The 20,435-nt window shown below is 39.9% G+C and overlaps 1 protein-coding gene across 2 annotated transcripts; it reads right to left on the bottom strand.

Annotated features, from left to right (window-relative positions):
• Positions 1-11,602: 11,602 nt before the first annotated feature.
• On the bottom strand, positions 11,603-20,125 carry LOC135524668 (uncharacterized). 2 transcript variants are annotated; one of them, XM_064952403.1, is made up of 5 exons: positions 19,653-20,122; positions 18,679-18,775; positions 14,475-14,607; positions 14,205-14,320; positions 11,603-13,973 (listed from the first exon to the last, which is right to left on the bottom strand). In XM_064952403.1, coding segments are annotated over exons 1-5 (663 nt in total). In that variant the 5' UTR covers positions 19,968-20,122; the 3' UTR covers positions 11,603-13,971. The 2 variants fall into 2 exon arrangements, with proteins under 2 accessions (XP_064808475.1, XP_064808476.1); XM_064952404.1 differs by lacking the exon at positions 14,205-14,320 and having other exon boundaries at positions 19,653-20,125.
• Between the last annotated feature and the right edge of the window lie 310 nt (positions 20,126-20,435).

Genomic DNA, 20,435 nt, shown 5'->3' with positions numbered 1-20,435 from the left:
GTGGACAACTATTAGATCATTCAAATAACCAAAGGTACAGAGTCTCAGCTCCGCCTGGTGCCGGTACTCGACCCCGGAGGGACCCGGTCCAATTCAACACACGGGCCTAGCTCAACAGTATGTAAGCAATGTGTGAGTTTAGCTATTCTCTGCTTCAGATGACAAGGGTTGGGATGGACAACTGGTGGCCCGCAATGTGGCCCCCCTTTACTCAGTACTTTGTAGGAGAAACTTTAGCAGTGATTACAGCCTCAAGTGTTGGTGCCACCGCCCCCTCTTTCTCTCTCGGAGGAGGACCTGAGCCCTAGGACCATGCCTCAGGACTACCTGACATGATGACTCCTTGCTGTCCCCAGTCCACCTGGCTGTGCTGCTGCTCCAGTTTCAACTGTTCTGCCTTATTATTATTGGACCATGCTGGTCATTTATGAACATTTGAACATCTTGGCCATGTTCTGTTATAATCTCCACCCGGCACAGCCAGAAGAGGACTGGCCACCCCACATAGCCTGGTTCCTCTAGGTTTCTTCCTAGGTTTTGGCCTTTCTAGGGAGTTTTTCCTAGCCACCGTGCTTCTACACCTGCATTGCTTGCTGTTTGGGGTTTTAGGCTGGGTTTCTGTACAGCACTTTGAGATATCAGCTGATGTACAAAGGGCTATATAAATACATTTGATTTGATTTGATTTGAAGTGTTCTTGGGTATGACGCTACAAGCTTGGCACACCTGTATTTGGGCAGTTTCTCCCATTCTTCTCTGCAGTCCTTTCATGCTCTGTCAGGTTGGATGGGGAGCATCGCTGCACAGCTATTTTCAGATCTCTCCAGAGATGTTTGATCAGGTTCAAGTCCGGGCTCTGGCTAGGCCACTCAAGGACATTCAGAGACTTGTCCCGAAGCCACTCCTGCGTTGACTTGGCTGTGTGCTTAGGGTTGCTGTCCTGTTGGAAGTTGACCCTTTGCCGCCAGTCTGAGGTCCTGACCGCTCTGGGGCAGGTTTTCATCAGGAATCTCTGTTCATCTTTCCCTTGATCCTGACTAGTGTCCCCATCCCTGCTGCTGAAAAACATCCTCACAGCATGTTGCTGCCACCACCATGCTTCACGTAGGAATGGTGCCAGGTTTCCTCCAGACGTTACACTTGGCATTCAGGCAAAATAGTTCAGTCTTGGTTTCATCAGAACAGAGAATCCTGTTTCTCATGGTCTGAGACTCCTTTAGGTGCTTTTTGGCAAACTCCAAGCGGGCTGTCATGTGCCTTTTACTGAGTAGTGGCTTCTGTCTGGCCACTGTACCATAAAGGCCTGATTGGTGGAGTGCAGCAGATATGGTTTTCTTTCTACAGAAGGTTCTCCCATCTCCACAGAGGATCTCTGGAGCTTTGTCAGAGTGACCATCGGGTTCTTGGTCACCTCCCTGACCAGGCCCTTCTCCCCTGATTGCTCAGTTTGGCCGGGCGGCCAGCTCTTGGAAGAGTCTTGGTGGTTCCAAACTTCTTCCAATTTAGGAATGATGGAGACCACTGTGTTCTTGGGGACCTTCAATGCTGAATACATGTTTTGCTACCCTTCCCCAGATCTGTGCCTCGACACAATCCTGTCAAGGAGCTCTACGGACAATTCCTTCAACCTCATGGCTTGGTTTTTGCTCTGACGTGCTGTCAACTGTGTGACCTTATATAGACAGGTGTATGCCTTTCCAAATCATGTCCAATCAATTGAATTTACCATAGGTGGAATCCAATCACGTTGTAGAAACATCTCAAGGATGATTAATGAAAACAGGATGCACCTGAGCTCAATTTCGAGTCTCGTATCAAATGGTCTGAATACTTATATAAATAAGTTTTTATTTTTAATAGATTTGTTAAGAAATTGTCATTATGGTGTATTTTGTGTAGACTGATGAGGAAAACATTTATTTTATTAATTTTAGAATAAGTCTAACTTAGCAAAATGTGGAAAATGCATTTCTTGTACACATAACTAGTTATAAAGTGACAGATAATAAGCAGTAGCAGCAGCCTATGTGATGAGTCAAAAAGGTTAGTACAACCAGGTTCAATGCAGATACTCTGGGTAGCTAAATAGATAGTCAACTATTTTAACTGATCACTAGACAGAAGACGAGTGGACATATCAACACTTTATTTTCCTTGAAAACCAAGCACCCCTACTACACTCAGGTATGGTCACTGTGAACTTTGAATCCTGTTACCATTACATGTCAGTATGAAAGAATCATAGACTCAGGACTCAAGGCTGTAATCACTGTCAAAGGTGGGACTTTTAGTCCCAAGTCTAGGACCAAAAGGCTCCTCAACAGCTTCTACCCCCAAGTCATTAGACTGCTGAACAATTCATAAAAATCGCCACTGAGCAATTTACATTGACCGCTCTTGTACACTGCTGCTACTCGCTGTTTGTTTGTTACCTATGCAAGGTCACTTCACCCCCACCTACCCCCACCTCAAATTACCTCAACTAGCCTCTACCCCTGCACACTGACTCAGTACCGGTGCCCCCTGTATATAGCCTCGTTATTGTTATTCTTATTGTGTTACTTTTATTATTACTTTTTTTTGTTGCCTACTTGATAAATATTTTTCTTCTTCTTGAACTGCACTGTTGGTTAAGGGCTTGTAAGTAAGCATTTCACTGTAAAGTCTACACTTGTTGTATTTGGCACATAAAATTAAGTGGAATTACACTTTGTCCCTAGGCTTAACATCAGTGATGATTTCAACTGTCATCTGAGCCCCTTCACTTTCTGCAACAGGCCTTAGGAAACCCACTAAGATATCTTCTGTATCATGTTGTGCACCTTTATCTAGCTCACCGTCACTTAAGGAAGCATTGTCTTCGTTTGGTTCTGATAAAGCGGAAGTGTCTTCATTTTGCTCATTTTGTGTGTGGAGATGCCGGGTCCCACAGTTTCCCTCGGTCATCCTCTCGCTGAATGTCCTGAAGCCATAAGGCCCTTCTTTTTGGATATCTGTTGTGACAAGAAAGGCATGGGAACCGGAGATCAGGGCCTGTATCCACAAAGTGTCTTAGAGTAGAACATTTGTCGTGAGTGATGAAAATAGACATTTTACTCCTACTCTTATGGGTAAAAATAAAAGCTATACATGAAGCCTCTTCAGTTATGAGTCCCATCTCCCATCATAGGGGAGCCCTTTTTGGTTCTAAGTAGAACCTTTTCTAGAGGGAACTATCTAAAACCCTCTATGTTGGGTTCTTCAAAGAACCCCGTCACACCCTGATCTGTTTTCCCTGTTATTGTGCTTGTCTCCACCCCCTCCAGGTGTCACCCATCTTCCCCATTATCCCAAGTGTATTTTTCCTGTGTTCTGTTTGTCTGTTGCCAGTTCGTTTCGTTTCGTCAAGCCTACCAACAGTTTTCCCGTGCGCCTGTCTTTCTCAAGTTCCTGTTTTCTAGTTTTCCCGGTTTTGACCATTCTGCCTGCCGTTCTGTACCTTGTCACACCACCCTGGATTACTGACCTCTGCCTGCCCTGAGCCTGCCTGCCGTTCTGTACCTTTCAGACTTTACTCTGGATCACTGACCTCTGCCTGCCCTTGACCTGTCGTTTGCCTCCCTCCCTGTTTTTGTAGTTAACATGTGTTACTTCGATACTGTCTGCATCTGGGTCTTCTCCTGAGCCTTGACACCCCCTATAGATGGTTCTACCTAAAACCCACTATGATGGGTTCTGAAGGGTTCTGCCTAGAACCCTCTATGAAGGGATCTACCAATAACCATTTTATAACCTAAAAGTTTTTCATAGAACCATCTATGAAGAGTTCTACCAAGAACTCTCTATGAACGGTTCCAGCAGCCTTATTAGCCTTTAAAATGTAATTATTTATGAAAGTACATTACATATATCATGCCTTTCTTTGAGGGCCTAGTTATACCTTAACAGAGTGGTGTTAGGAAACGCCTGGTCAACAGGCCACAACAGGTCTGCAGGTCCAGACAGCGTTAGGATATCCAACAAGTGGAATTGTTAAATCACCTGCATTCATAATAACTGCCAGGGTACGGTATTTTGAATACTGAGACTACCTCAATCATCTAAGCTGGAACAACTATCTCCGTAACAAGTCCAATAAATCAAATTACTAACTAATTGAATTAGTTTAGAAAAGTGTATGTTATTTATCTTCCTGTAGCAGAAAAGTAATCAACCAATCAATGTACATGGAAAAACACATATTACAGTAAAACAAACAATTATGAAAATCTCCTTGCAATAGAGCATGCTGGGAAATATTGTATAAGGTTCTACAGTATGTAAAACCCTTCTTGCCTTCCAAAGAATCTTTCTTGCCTTCCAAAGAATCATCAAAGAGCCATTTCTTCCAAAAACGGTTCTTAGGATGCTAAAGGGTCTAGGTAGAACCCTTTGCCTTACAAATAACCATTTATTTCAAAATGGTTCTTAGGATGTTAAAAGGTCTAGGTAGAACCCTTTGCCTTACAAATAACCATTTATTCCAAAACGGTAGAACCATTTTGGAACCATTTTTTTCTAAGAGTGTGGTTGTCTAAAATGTGCTATAGAGTTTACAGGTTGTGGTTCCTCATTGCGATTGGTTATTCCCATAATTTGCAACAATGCTAATGAGCGTCATCACCATCTTTCCTGCGGTACCTCAAACTGTTGTGATTACCAGTTGAGATAAAGTTTTATGAAAACCTACTCTGAACTGGGAGTTTTTTTCTCTTAAAACATGTTTCTGAGATGCTTTGTGGATATGTGCCCAGGGCCTTCTTCTATTTTCCTTGCTCGTTTCTTGCTCTTCAGGGGCCAATGGTAACTTTTCGGATGTCCTGGGGTATCCTAACACCGGAGTGCTGCTGGTCTCTCCTGAGAGGAACAAATCCCTTACCAAGCGCTGTGAACTCTGGTATTTCAATTTTCTCATTGGGTCCCACCCATGATCACCTGCGAGAGGGTGAAAGAAACTATTGTTATTATCGGGAGATTTAATACGGACATTCTATGCAAACACACATGATCATGTTATAGATAACGACCAGTGGAGGCTGCTGAGGGGAGAACAGCTCATAATAATGTCTCGAACGGCGCACATGGAATGGCATCAAACCATGTGTTTGATACCATTCTGCTCCAGCCATTACCACAAACCCATCCTTCCCAATTAAGGTGGCACCAACCTCCTGTGCAACGATCACATAGTTGCAAACAAGGCAACATTGTATTAAACATGTGTCATCTCATTTGAACATGTGGGCTTACTGTCTGTTAGCATCTTAGCATCTGTACTCTTATATCATCCCATGATGTCCAAACGATCTGCCCTTTACACTAGACTATCAATCATGCCAAAGAACTAGGCTGCGTCATTTCATTTTAACTTGTTGAACTTTTTTCTATTGCAAAATCAAGAGCGCTGCCTTTGCACCAGTATTACAAGTATGGCAGTAAGTTGACTAACATACTGAGTATGCAATTGTGGATTCCATTCAACTGTACAACCCTTTCTCCCATAAGTGTCAAATAACTCAGGATCTACTTCTGGGAAGTCACTCTATAATCTAAAATGGTATCTGAAAATAATGTAAACGGCAGTATGTAAGCCATGTTTACAATGACAACAACTGTATCTCAACAGGACAAATTTAAGTTGAACAGAATGTTGACTAGAGAAAAGCCAACACCCAATCATCCCTGCTGCAGATGGCTTGTAGGTGATATGGGAGGTGAAGTTGGTCAGAAAGTATCAAAGTGTCAAACTGCACATCTGAAAAAGAAATTAACCTCATTGTACACAAACAGAGCCACTAAAAACGCCTCTACTCTTGTGAGATGAGATAACGCACAGTTAGGAGGAAGAATTGACTGGCATTAGTTAATAAAATGTGTTGACAGAAGTGTGTGCCTGTGGGACTTACTCAGATATATTCTTGGATCAGTGTTCGTTTCCTTCTTCCACACCGAACACTCTGCAAAACAAAATACACAGCCCAGCTAGCACATACCGTTCTGAGAATCATATGTTTCTTAGTGCTTGATGAGAGTGTGGTTGTCCAATGGTTATTTTGCATACAACCTTCCCACAACATTCTGAGAATCATATCTTCAGCTGTAAACTATGAGAATGTGAATGACCATCAGCTACGTGAATATTGACCAACAGTCTATGTTAATATAGTGTCTTCCAGCCGATATACGTTTCTTATGTGGGAATTTCAGTACTTCAGCATAACGTTTCTTACCGCTTTCCCCATGGTTCTATTTAAAGTAATGTTGTCAAATTGTTTCAGAGAACATTAAGAATCAACGTTCATCTGTGGGAATTTCAGTACTTCATTATGACATTTTCTGCAGGTTTCCTCATTCTATTTAAAGTCATGTTCTCAGAACATTAAGAACACTTTCTATAAAAACAACATGTCAACATTAATAATAATCAAGATTGTTATTTAAAAACATGTACACAGGGCCGGCTCCAGGCACAAGCGACATAAGTGGTTGCTTAGGGTCCAAGGCCACTATGGTGCCCGACTCAAAAAACGAAACAAGAAAAGTATATTTTTTTCTTTTTAGGAACTCAGTTGAGGTCTCAACTTACTGTTAGAATAGTAGAATACACAAGGTGCAAGTTCCAAATTTGGTTGTGCATCAGTAATTTTTCTCTTGTTATGTCAGTGACTGACAGTCAGCTAACATTTTTTTAATTTATAAATTAATCTAGCCAGCTATCTAAACTTGTAGTAATCATTACTGAATATCGACCCGGCGCCCAGGGCACATGCCCAGGGCCCCTGACCTGCAGGGTGCCACTGTTGATTTTGTTAGCCATTCTCACTCAGCTGTCATTAACATGGCATAATGGTGGTTTCATGTGCTTGTCAGGCGCTAGAGCCGGCCCTGCATATACTGTACATTCCGTTCTCAGTGTCAACAAAACTCTCTCTATCCTCTATCTTGTAAAGAGTGTACAGATGTGTTGGCTGCGCCCACTAATTGGCCACACGTGATCTTAATGTGTGTTTGATTCCTTTGAAATGGGGTCTGTTTGAATAGATTAAAATGAATCGCTATGTATGAGTACAAAAAAACATGGCATGCTAGTTGAACCGGTGTTAAATGGCTAGCTAGTTAGTGGTGCATACATGTAGCGTTTCAATTGGTGATGTCACTTGCTCTTAGACCTTGAAGTAGTTGTATCCCTTGCTCTAAAGCTTGAAGTAGTTGTATCCCTTGCTCTAAAGCTTGAAGTAGTTGTATCCCTTGCTCTAAAGCTTGAAGTAGTTGTATCCCTTGCTCTAAAGCTTGAAGTAGTTGTATCCCTTGCTCTAAAGCTTGAAGTAGTTGTATCCCTTGCTCTGCAAAGGGCCACAGCTTTTGTTGGGCGATAGGTAGCGATGCTTCGTGGGTGACTGTTATTGATGTATTTAGAGCAGGGATGGGCAACTCCAGTCCTCAGGGGCCTGATTGGTGTTACACTTTTGCACTAGCCCCAGGTAATACACCTGACTCCAATAATCAACTAATCATGATCTTCATTTTAGAACACAATTAGTTTAATCCCCTTGTGCTTCCTGTGGATGGGGAAAAAGTGTGACACCAGTCCAGCCCCTGAGGACTGGAGTTGCCCACCCCTGGTTTAGAGGGTCCCTGGTTCAAGCCCAGGTTGAAGAAGGCCGGAAGCAAGATACACTGGCTCCATCTTGGTGGTACTGTGGACTAATTACATGGCAAGAGAACAGAAGATCACAGTTTCAAATCTCACTGATGCCGTTTGACAATAAAACATTTTAAATGCTTGCATGATTAATGCCTAAGCCAGTATTTCCTCGAGTACCACAACACTAAACATTTTTTTTGTAGCTTTTGGACAAGCACACCTGATTTAACTTGTCAACTAATTATCAAGCCATCAATGAGTTGAATGAGGTGAGATTGTCAGGGGCAACAACAAAAATGTGCACTGTTGTGGGTACATGAGGAGTTGGGAAATTCCGGCTTAAGCAAATTAATTGTGTTTTCTGTGCTTTGAGTTCAAATGAGTTAAGACAAAATGTTATTAAAAGTCTAATTGAAACATGTTCGCAGAACGGTATTTAATTATCTTAAAATAACCTATAATTTCCATTCTCAGAATGTTAATAAAACCTCCCAGGAACACCTTCAGGGAACCATACATAGTAAAACATTCTCAGAACCCCCCTGCAACCTAAAAGTGTACATTCCCAGAAGAGGCAACATTTTCACTTCAGTTCTCAGAACGTTAAACCAATGGGAAACCAAAAACATATGTTCCCACAACTTCCAAGGAACCAAATGTGCTAGCTGGGAGTCCTCCTCCAATGGCTATTGATGAATGTATCCCGGGTCAGAGCAAGAAAAGAGTACTGAGTTTGACAATAACAAGAGGGCCTGCCTGTGATATTCTCCCAACATTTCCACTTCCATATCCTTCCTCCTTTGGAATTGCTAGTGTTGAGCAAATAGTAGATTTTGAGGTCAGTCCGGTTTCAGTTCGATTATAAAACAATTCTCACGATTTTCTGTTTTGATTATTTTTTTAAACATTAAATGCATTATGTGGGTTGAACGCTGTAACAACACAGAATAAAACAATTAATAAAAGTCCCATGATGGTAGTGACAGCCCATGACTCCTTAATCACTAATTAACCATCAGTTTATTCACATTACTTTAATAAAATATTTCAGTTGTTGTGTAAGTTACATTTGGTTTATTTGATGATTTTATTATTTTACTCCAAGTTATCATCTCATTTCTATAGAGCTGCTGCCTATGCTGTCTGACAAAATCACAATTTTAGTAGTTCTTCAACGTATACAAGGTATACTTTTATGACTGCTGAGTACCAATACCTTGCAAAGCAACTGCTCTCTATGTATCCCCTCTTGATCACAGCATTCGTCAGTCTCTTATGTAGCAGGCATAAAAGTAACACAGACTGGACAAGTAGCCGCATAATGGATTATGGTTATTGTAGTTCATTAACAATTTTTTTTCTCGCTCAAAACTATGTAGAACAGTGGACTGTTAGAAACTACAACTCCCTACTACATTGCACAGTTTGGTTATGATCTCATTTATCTCTCAAGAAACTGCAGCTCAATGTGGCATTGTGTTCACAGAGAAAAACTGAACAACATGGAATTCAAATAATTGAACTGATGTTGGTCAATTCAACAAAAAATAACCAACGTTTTGGTTAATCACTTAGCACTAGGAATTGCACACCTGTCTCAAAACCTTGCACAATTGAAACAAGGTGAAGTATGTGAAAAGGATAGAAATTACTGCACCCCTTCCCTCCAAAACACAGTAGGAAGAGATGGTTAGCTTTTCTAAAAACATGCACAGATTCCACATGTGTTTTCAAATCCGTCCGATATCGAAAGGGATGTGTACATTAGTGTATATGTGCCCTTATTCAAAGTATGTTATCAGAGTCCAAATTGTACCTTGACATTTGGGGAGCCCCTATTGTGCCTAATAGTTAAGACATGTCATTTAACGGTAACAATGTATTACATTTTAATGTGGCATGAACACAACCAGTCATGATGTTTTCATCTGATTGTTGAACAAATCACTTCAAAAAGTAGGCTACCTGCAGCACTTTCATCCATTCCAAAATAATTTCACCATCCAAACCACCTGATTAATGGAAAGAAACATCTGTTACAAACACCATCAGTGTAAGGACATTTGGCCATTGTCATTAGACCTACTGCAGTGGGTGTATTCATGGGTGCCAAGGGGAGCCATGCTTCCCCAAAAATGTAAACAAGAAAAAAGAAAAAAAAGAAAGAAATAATTTTACATTTTGCTCCAATTCGTAAGGAGCTAAATCTATCTCATAGGAAAAAGCATCCAAGCGAGCAAAACAGCACCCCTCTGTCTCAGTATCTGCAGCCAATATATCAGATTCTGGATTGCCAAAAAGAGTATGTCATGTTAACATTACTTTATTGGTTTACTGTTACTTCGTATCAAAACATAACCACTTTCGCATTTGCACAGAGGGACAGCTAACGTAAGTCGTCATTGGTTCTAGCTAGCAGTGACTACTTTGGCCATGTTCATTTGCCAAAATATGTTCTTAAACGTTGCAGATAGAAATACCATAAATAGAGCAGGCGTGATTCCTTATTCTACATGCCAGAGAGGGATGTTTGTTCTACATAACAAGCACATTTCTATCTGAATGTTCCAAAATGTTACTTCCTTCTGAATGTGCCTTTTGTTTGAAAACTCTGTTCACACTGGTAGCCCAATTCTGATACATTTTCCACTAATTGGTCTTTTGACCAATCACATCACATAAAATAAAGATCAGAACTGGGTTGCCTGTCTAAATGCAGCCTAAGTTAGTTAGCCCATCCCACCAACAATGCCAACAATGTATGTCACCCGACACTCCACGAAAACTCAGTATACTTAGTCAGTTGATTGAAGGTGTAACATCAATTTGTGGATCCAGTTACCACACCAGCTCGACAACAATTTGGTTAAAATGAGAAGAGTTGCTAAAGTAGCTAGTTGCTACAACACTAGATAGCTAGTTAACTAGCTACCTATCAGATTGGTATTTTACAAAACTGGATCAATGAGTTAGCCAGTTAACTTTGATAAACAAACAGAATTAAGTTTACATTTTCTTAAGAAAGCTCAACTTAGATACAGTATGTGTTTTTTGTTGTTGAGTCAATTAGACAATAACTGTCTGACTCACTTATCCTGCTTTGTCATATACCCCTCTGGGATAGCTCGGAATGAAACATTCATCATAGGCTGCACATGACCACAGATTTGCATTGGGGAAGAAGCAGGCTAATGGTGGCTATGTTGATTCAAAGTTGTACTAAGCCACCACAATCAGTCTGTGAGGCTAATATAATATTTCCAGACTCAACTTGTAGCGAGAGGGGTTTTGCTAAAACTTCAACAAATTGTGCTCTGTAAGTCGACCTTGTAATAGCATACACTTTTAAATGCATCTGTCCAGGGGCTGACTGGGACCAGAAATGAGCCCTGGCATTCCTAACACACAAGCAATGGTTTTTTCTTGAGGCCACCATTATTAGCCAAATTGGCTAAAATGGACCAGCCCATCTGGCTTTTACCCAAAATGCCAGATGGCCAGTCCACCCATGCCAGAGTCCAGACAGTACAGTAGGCTTCTGGCTGCTACCAGACCCCTTTGTGTGAAGGCCAGTAGGGGGCACTCATTGCTCTGATAAAGGAGATTCCAAAACCCTAGGCCAGAGTCTTTGGCCACAGGCCAGGGCAATGATATGAACAGTGTCCTGCAAAGGCTGCCATTGTTCAAAGGAGGTGTTTATCCAAGGTCTTCTCTGTGGTCAGTCACTAGATTCTAGGTTCATCCGGTGATCTGGCCAATTTCCCAACCTGGGCTTGGCTCTTCATGTGATCATGGCCCTATAATCCCCAGTTCACAACAAACCCCTCCCCCATCCATTGCATTCCCTAGGCCGTTGTTGCAAACGTGAATGTTCTCAGCAACAAATATGGATGTTCTTATTTTTCAAAAAAAGGTTTTCTGAAATAAAATCGACAAACGAATGGCCAGTGCCAAAAATAATTGGACACACTTTATTATATAAATTCCAACTAATGTTGCATTGTGAGGCTTATAAAAGTATAAGGTTTGCATAGATTTGCCATAAAGGATAGTGAGCAACACTTACTTACAGAAAAATAAAAACAGAGAATTTAAACATACTGAAATTGTGCCTTGTTGAAATATCCCAAAACATGGACATTAAAAACCTAGGTATTCAATTAAATTATAGCATAGTTAATGGTACTATTAAATAATAAAATTAGGCTATGTATAATAATGTGATGTTAAAGAACTGGAAGCAAAAACTGCTAAAATAGTAACGAAACTATCATTGACTGTTTCCTAAATTTGTTTCAGTCAACATTTTTACAGCAGTGATATCCGTTAGTGCTGATCCGTGCTTTTCTAAGTCGGTTCGGTTTCAATATGTTTTTTTTTTTTACATTAAATGCATTATGAAATAATGACATAAGAATTATTTTTGTGCTTTTTAATAGAAATTCCAAAGCCCAAAATAGTGAACATTCAATTGCCAAAACATTGAAAATGTTCCATTGTCTCTGTCAGGTCCACATTGGGTAGACATCAATAAAAAAATTGAAAATTACTATGAAATAATACAATATTTCAGTTGTATATATTATTTGATGACTTTATTATTTTTCTTTCCTTAAAGTTATCATCTCATCTCTGCTCAGGAATTAGCAGCCAAACAGCCAGACAACGTCATCTCTGTACTCCCCATGCTGTTCTGTCTTTAGTCATTATATTTAGCGAGGCTAGTTGCAAGGTTGTCTGACGTTATCATTTTACTAGTTCTTCAAAGAAAATAAGGCGTAGTTTCACAAACTTCCTCTATCCCTCTCTGAGGTCTTTGTGTTGTGTACATTCCTCTCTCATGCGGTCTATGCGGTCTGTATATATCTAACCTAACATAGCAGGAGTAAAAGTGTTTACTCCAGGCGCAATAGATTATGGTCACTGTAGATAATTACCATGCTTCTACAATGAACTAGGTTGAATATTTGCTTATAGGAAACTCCCTTCAGCCCAGCGTCCCACAAATTTCTTGAGTTGATTTATCTTGTGAATCATTTGATTTCTCTTTAGAGAAACAGCGATATGGGCTCCCAGAAATAAAATTCAAGTAATTGAACCGAGGTTGGTCAATTATTTGTTTAAAACTTCTTCGGGATAGGGGGCAGCATTTTCACTTTTGGATAAATAGCGTGCCCAAATTCAACTTCCTGCTACTCATCCCCAGAATATAAGATATGCATATTATTAGTAGATTTGGATAGAAAACACTGAAGTTTCTACAACTGTTTGAATCATGTCTGTGAGTATAACAGAACTTATGTAGCAGGCAAAACCCAGAGGACAAACCATTCAGATGTTTTTTTTTGTTGAGGTCACTGTCTATTCAATGAGTTTTCATTGGGAAATCAGATTTCTAAGGGACTTGTTTGCAGTTCCTACCGCTTCCACTGGATGTCACCAGTCTTTCGAAATTGATTGAGGTTATTCCTTTGTGTAAGGAAGAAGTACAGCCATCTTGAATGAGTGTCATTTGAAGTGTACTTTTTTAGAGAGGAGCATGACTCGAAAAGTAGCGTCAGTTTGTTGTCTTCCTGTATTGAACACAGGTGGTTCCATCTTCAATTTGATCGATTATTAACGTTTAGAAATACCTAAAGTTGTATTACAAAAGTAGTTTGAAATGTTTTGGCAAAGTGTACAGGTAACTTTTGAGATATTTTGTAGTGACGTTGCGCAAATTGGAAGCTGTGTTTTTCTGGATCAAACGTGCCAAATAAATTGACATTTTGGATATATATCGACGGAATTAATCGAACAAAATGACCATTTGTGATGTTTATGGGATATATTGGAGTGCCAACAAAATTAGCTCGTCAAAGGTAAAGCATGATTTATATTTTATTTCTGTGTTTTGTGTCGCGCCTGCAGGGTTGAAATATGCTACTCTCTCTTTGTTTTCTATTGTGCTATCATCAGATAATAGCATCTTATGCTTTCGCCGAAAAGCCTTTTTGAAATCTGACATGTTGGCTGGATTCACAACGAGTGTAGCTTTAATTTGGGGTCTTACATGTGTAATTTAATGAAAGTTTGATTTTTAAAGTATTTTATTTGAATTTGGCGCTCTGCATTTTCCCTGGCTATTGACCAAGTGGGACGCAAGCGTCCCGCCTATCCCAGAGAGGTTATTAATTACTTTTTACTTTTTTTATAATGGTTAATCACTCAGCACTAACAACCATATAATACCAAGTCCAGGTCCATCTTATTGTCCTGGAGAACTTGTCGTAATTGTCTTCAATGACCTCACAGGCTCAGCATCATGTTCCTGGAAACCATGTGGAAGGCAAATATTTAATCACATTGATATATAGATTATAGACAGTTACAGACAGTGTCTATGAATATCAAATCAAACAAACTAAGATTTATGATATGTTTGTTGTTATGATCTTTGGTTTATTTTCCACACTGCTATCACATCCACTGCTTATATACAGTAAGCGTCCATGGCATTGAATAATGATGCTTAGTTAGCGCTTTGTGATATTACACTCACATGTTATCAAATGCAGACTGACGAAGAGGACAACAGACAGGGCAAGAATGCTACTCTGGGGTGCGGCAACTCCGCCATTCACAGGCTCGCTGTGATGGTTCACTTTACACATCTGCCTGCAAATATAACCATGGTGCAAAAACGATATCAACCCTCATGAAAGTTAAACCAGCCAGGCATGTTTAGCTGATTCATAACAGTAGTCAAGCTGAAGGTGTATATCAGTTCAGTATAACTCTGTACCAGGTCAGTGTCACTATTGATACTTACAGCTGCTTCTGTAAATACTGCTTGTTGGACTCGCAGTCCTTGGCCTGGCTCTCAGCAGCTGAGTACAAAGCCTCGCAGGACTCCCACTTATGAGATGTCCGTGTCAAGTTATCCTGAAGGAATTTGATGTGCTCTGAAATCATAAGGCGCCGAAAACAAAACATTTAGTGACATAAATCAAATGTTAAATCCATGTTCACCATAATCAGTTTTGACGTGCAATGACAGTGCCATTTGATGCTAAGGCATACTATTGGTAGTTAGGGATGTTTTTGACATCTTCTTTGATAGATCAAAATAGGACATCCCTAGTTCTCGTTACACAGGCAGCCCAATTCTGATATTCTTTCCACTTACATATTTGTCTTTTCATCAATCACATCTGATAAATCTCCTGTGAAAAAAGCTTTAATTGTAATCTGTCCCCCTTTTGCTTCACATGAATCCAACCTGGTCTCAGAGCATTTCATATTATTTTGTAAGTAAATCTGAGACACTCCATTTAGTATGATCTGTTACATTTCGTATGGTATGTATTAATTTGTGGATGTCCATCACCCATTTCGTATGATATGTAACAAATTACAATTCATATTATATGCAGTGATGTAAAGTACTTAAATAGTACTTTCAAGTATTTTTATTTAAGTAGTTTGTTTTGGTATCTGTGCTTTACTATTTATAATTATGACAACTTTATACTTTTACTTCACTACATTCCTGAACGTAATTATGTTATTTTTACTCCATACATTTTCCCTCACACCCCAAATTATTTGTTACATTCGGAATGCTTAGCAGGACAGGAAAATGGTCTAATTCACACACTTATCAAGAGAACATCCCTGGTCATCCCAACTGTCATGACTCTCCTGGTCAGGGATCCAAGGCCTCAGATTAGCTTGGCAAATGGCTGACAGATAATCAGACCCCACTCTCTCCCACAGGATTGGAAAGATTGGAATGCCTTTGTTACAGAGACATTTTGCCGCCCAAAAACTCTAATGTCCAAAGTTTGAACTTTGGAACAATATTTTGAAGATAGGAATATTATGAATTGTCAGTGGGGATCTGAAGAATAATCATGTCATATTGCTTTTCATTTGTGATGTTATTAAAAACTGTATGAACCAAATACAGTAACTTAGGAAGGAAACCCCCTTCGGCTGTTAAGTTTCCATCCAATATGATGTTAATACAATATGACAAAACTATTTTTGTTAAGATATTAATGTGATTTTAGTTTTCTAATGAGATCATAGTCTTTATATCCTTTGCACATTAACTAAGCCATGCCCCGAATGAGGTCAGAAGATGAATATCAGTGTGATGGAGCCGCCATTTTTGACCAGAGTGCTTTAAAATATTATCTTACTAGACCAGGACTCGTCAGTCTGCAGCTGTGCATGTAAAGTGAGTTAGGAACTTTGACTATCTACCCGAGGAAGAGAGGAGAAGCTCAACTCAGACAATCACTGGTGGATCATTGAAGCCACAGTCAACTAAGAAGAAGTATATTGTGACCTCTGGTGGACAACCAGAGCCTTACACCCATTGAGCCCTTCCATTAGAAGGATTGGTTGGTTTCAACAGAGAGAGGCGACGAACAAAGACATCTACACGTAAGTACATTGTACTTCTTACCCAAACGGGCGGCAGTTCGTGAGCAAAGTATAAGATTAATGTGAGAACAGTCGTCTTGGAACGTATCCATAATAAATGTCCCCTTTCTCCATCTCTCTCTTTCCCCACTCCCTCTCCATATGTGTAACAAGCCGTCATATCTTCTATTCCGTGTTATTATTTAGTTAGTTAGTAAATGTATAATTAAATACATTTGTGTAGTACTGAATAATCAGAAACGGCGGGGGGTTTTGTGGATTCAAGTCTGCAACGTTCAGGTAATGATTAATAAGTGACTTATCAATATATAACACACATATATACATATACACATATGTATATATCTTTTAGAGTTCGGGAGATGAAAACTCTATGAATAACTTCTTCTGTGGTGCCCCAAATTCCTAATGAGTTAATTGTTACCAGATTAATTTAATCTGGTAACAATTAAACATAGTTAGTTGATCCGATAAATTACAGTCATCACATTAATGAAAGTCACGTCATGACACTACTGCCTCTGATCCGGCGGACTCACTAAACACATGCTTCGTTTGTAAATTATGTCTGTGGGTTGGAGCTATCCATAATAAAAATAAAAAAAATAAAATGGTGCCGTATGGTTTGCTTAACTCTTGGAACTACCCATCCCGGATCCGGGAGAATTGTCATCAACTGACACTAATTAGCATAACGCAAAGGACAAAAAATCTTACTAGAAAATATTCATTCTCATGAAATCACAAGTGAAATATATTGAAACACAGCTTAGCCTTTTGTTAATCACCCTGTCATCTCAGATTTTGATATTATGCTTTACAGCCAAAGCAAGACAAGCATTTGTGTAAGTTTATCGATAGCCTAGCATAGCATTATGTCTAGCTAGCAGCAGGCAACTTGGTCACGAAAATCAGAAAAGCAATCAAATTAAATCGTTTACCTTTGATGAGCTTCGGATGTTTTCTCTCACGAGACTCCCAGTCAGATAGCAAATGTTCCTTTTTTCCATAAAGATTATTTTTGTAGCCGAAATAGCTTTTCAAAATAAAAGCCTGAAACTATGTCTTGTGACACTAGACACATTAGGGAAGCCATAGAAAAGGAATCTGGTTGATATCCCATTCACTGCTCAATAGGGTTGCATAGGAACGCAGAGGTTTCTAAATAAGAGTCCCTTCCTGATTGGATTTTTCTCAGGCTTTCGCCTGCAATATCAGTTCTGTTATACTCACAGACAATATTTTTACAATTTTGGAAACTTTAGAGTGTTTTCTATCCTAAGCTGTCAATTCTATGCATATTCTAGCATCTTGTCCTGACAAAATAGCCCGTTTACTTTGGGAACGTTATTTTTCCAAAAATGAAAATAGTGCCCCCTAGTTTCAAGAGGTTAAGGAATTTGAAATTATTTATACTTTTACTTTTGATAATTAAGTATATTTAAAACCAAATACTTTTAGACTTTTACTAAGTAGGATTTTACTGTGTCTTTCCCATTTACTTGAGTAATTTTCTATTAAGGTATGTTTACTTTTACTCAAGTATGACAATTGGGTACTTTTTCCACAACTGATTATATGTTACGAATTTTCAACACGTACAATATGTTCCGAATTTGCAAAAATTACTGTATGTTCAGAATTTGAAAAACATATGATATGTTATGAATTCTAACTAGGTGGCTAACGTTAGCTAGCTGGCTAATGTTAGATAGGTTAGGGGTTAGGGTTACGTTTATGAGTTAGGTTAAAGGGTTAAGGTTAGGGGAAGGGCCAGCTAAAAGGTTTAATGTTAGGTTTATGGTTAGGAGAATGGTTAACTAACATTTTAAGTATGTGAAAAGTAGCTAAAAAGTAGTAAGAAAATTGCTAAGTTTGCCTTAAGTAACCATCTGTCTTATGTAACCATGCCAAACGTTACATATAATACTCATTGTAGTGTCCCGGATTTGCTTTTACTATGTTACGTCTAGTCTTTGAGACCAGGCTGATTAACCTATTTACTCTGAAGTATGTGACAGGTCGCTGACTCGCTGACTCGCTTATGAAGTTATACCCTACATATATCTGAATTTTAATACCAGACTTAACAACTATTTGCTTACAGCCTACTATGTTGTGTGGTGATTAATTATTAGAGAACAGATCATTTGGGAGGCCTACAGTAAAGTGAGTAACTGAATTAACTTGGTAACTTGTTAAGCTAAGTAAAAAAACATGTGAGTAGTGATCATTATTAGAGACAAGGTCATTTGGGAGTCCACTATTTCATTTGAAAGTAGCCTGTGTGACAGCTTTTAAGGAATGGTAAACAGATGGGATGGCTATTAAAGAAATTCACTTACTAGAACTTTCACTTAAATCATAATTTGTCATCATTTTGAACAGCTGTAAGCACAGCCTTTTTTAAGGAGCAATAACCAACCAATCATGTGTATTCATTTCTCCTAACTTGGGCGGTTTCTATAGTTACAGGGGGAAATGCTGCTAGCAATATTGTTGGTGAGAAAGAGCTCCTTTCATGGTAGCCAATACCAGAGGCAAAAATCCCATACCTCCCACTGTGACAGCAATTTTCCTACCTTGGTGTAGCGTGATTTCTGAAGTGAGGTTTGCCTCGATTTCTTTATGCATCTCAATCTCTTTTTCCAGGACAGTAATGTTTACACCCAAAATAACCTGAAAAAGACAATGGTGGTCCTTGAGTAACTCCTCGGACTTTAAAATTACCAGAAGTGGTTGATACAACTTCTGTGACCATTGGCACAGTCATCCCAAGGAGTCCCTCCTATCACATATTTGAAGTATGCTTGTGCCAGCACCAGATTTGGCTATAAGAACGGCCTCTGAAAATATTCCTTTCATCCAGCGTTTTATGTAAAACAACACAGATGAATACTCTGCTAAGATATCTGCTAATATCTGCTAAGAAAAGTCCAAATCAATGGTGGAAGATTGAGACCTTTGTGCTTAAAGGACATGGACTGCAGTCAAAATGGCACCCTATCACCTACATATTTCTGGTCAAGCATTATATAGAGAACAGCATGCCATTTCAGACACAGGCATGGTGTGCCCTATCACTGCTTTCCCTCTTCTTCCAGGAAGGGTTTAACTTGACCTCCCACCCACTCCCTGGGAGGACCAGCAGTTTTTCAGAATGTGATTGCTGCATTTGCAGAGCATTTGCATAACTGCGTGTCCATTGTGCCTCTGGTTGTTATGTAAAGGCCTAATGTGGCTTTTCACTAGCAATCATTTGTCTTGATAATACAGGAACTTGTTTTCACTGAAACTATTATAAACACTCCAACTGATATGATATCAAATAAATATTATAAACACTAAATCACAGCCATGACTGTTAGAAAAGGTTTGGATATCAGATCAATCTAAAATGACAAAATGTAGTAAGGGCATCAAGTACAACGGAAAGGTTAGAGGCAGGGGAGAGGCAGAGGATAGCTCTTTGCAGCCTGAGGGAGTAAGTCAGTTAACCTCAGTGCTGCGGGAACCAGGGAGGGGAGTGAGGGAGAGGAGCCAAGCAAACACTCACGCTTTCCTGACGACAGTCAGCCAGGGACACGTTGGTCTTGCCCAGACGCTTCAGGAACCGCTCCATGTTCATGAGCTGCCGGGTCTGGTTGGTGCGGCCCTCCTCCACCATCTCCTCCAGGGACTGCTTGATCTTGGAGGACAGCACGCTGGCCTCCTCGTGCTTCTCTGTCAGGTTCTGCAGATCAGTCCTGCACTGGCTGGCGCCCTTCATGTCCGGATAGGTGGCCCACACCACGATGATGATGAGGGAGCTGACCGACCACAGGAACAGGCAGGCAATCATAATATTGCAGATGATTTTGGACCTGGTCATGGTGGACACAAAGGTGGAGGTGGTGATGGTAAAATAAAAAGAACAAAATCCTTTTTTAGGGCAGGTGATTAGGTGATCCGGAGTGCGTCTTGTCCTGCAAGCGGTGTCTGTGTAAGAGGCAGGAGGTTCCTTGCAGAGTGTGTAACGGACTTCCCCTAAAACTCTGCATCAGCCGGGCTTGGCAGGAAATGGGTGTGGTGGAGTGAGGAAGAGATAACCTGTTTCACTCTCCAGTCTCTCCCCCTCTGCCACCCGCACCTCCCTCCCACCCGTCACCATTTGTATTTTATTTTATTTATTTCACCTTTATTTAACCAGGTAGGCAACTTGAGAACAAGTTCTCATTTACAACTGCGACCTGGCCAAGATAAGCAAAGCAGTTCGTCACATAAAACAACACAGAGTTACATATGCAGTAAAACAAACATACAGTCAATAATACAATACAAAAACAAGTCCATATACAAT

The sequence above is a fragment of the Oncorhynchus masou genome, chromosome 31 (genome assembly GCF_036934945.1).
Source record: "Oncorhynchus masou masou isolate Uvic2021 chromosome 31, UVic_Omas_1.1, whole genome shotgun sequence".
Classification (NCBI taxonomy): Eukaryota; Metazoa; Chordata; class Actinopteri; order Salmoniformes; family Salmonidae; genus Oncorhynchus; species Oncorhynchus masou.
Note: the sequence above shows the minus strand (reverse complement) of the source record. Positions and strands in the feature narration are given on the sequence as shown.

What these genes read in the sequence shown, in the direction of transcription:
- LOC135524668 (XM_064952403.1), bottom strand. Translation starts at nt 19,967, where the DNA reads ATGACCAGGTCCAAAATCATCTGCAATATTATGATTGCCTGCCTGTTC. An exon ending in AGAAATCACGCTACACCAAG is followed by an intron (nt 14,608 to 18,678) that starts GTAGGAAAATTG and finishes TTATGATTTCAG; the next exon opens with AGCACATCAAATTCCTTCAG. An exon ending in CAGTATTTACAGAAGCAGCT is followed by an intron (nt 14,321 to 14,474) that starts GTAAGTATCAAT and finishes TTATATTTGCAG; the next exon opens with GCAGATGTGTAAAGTGAACC.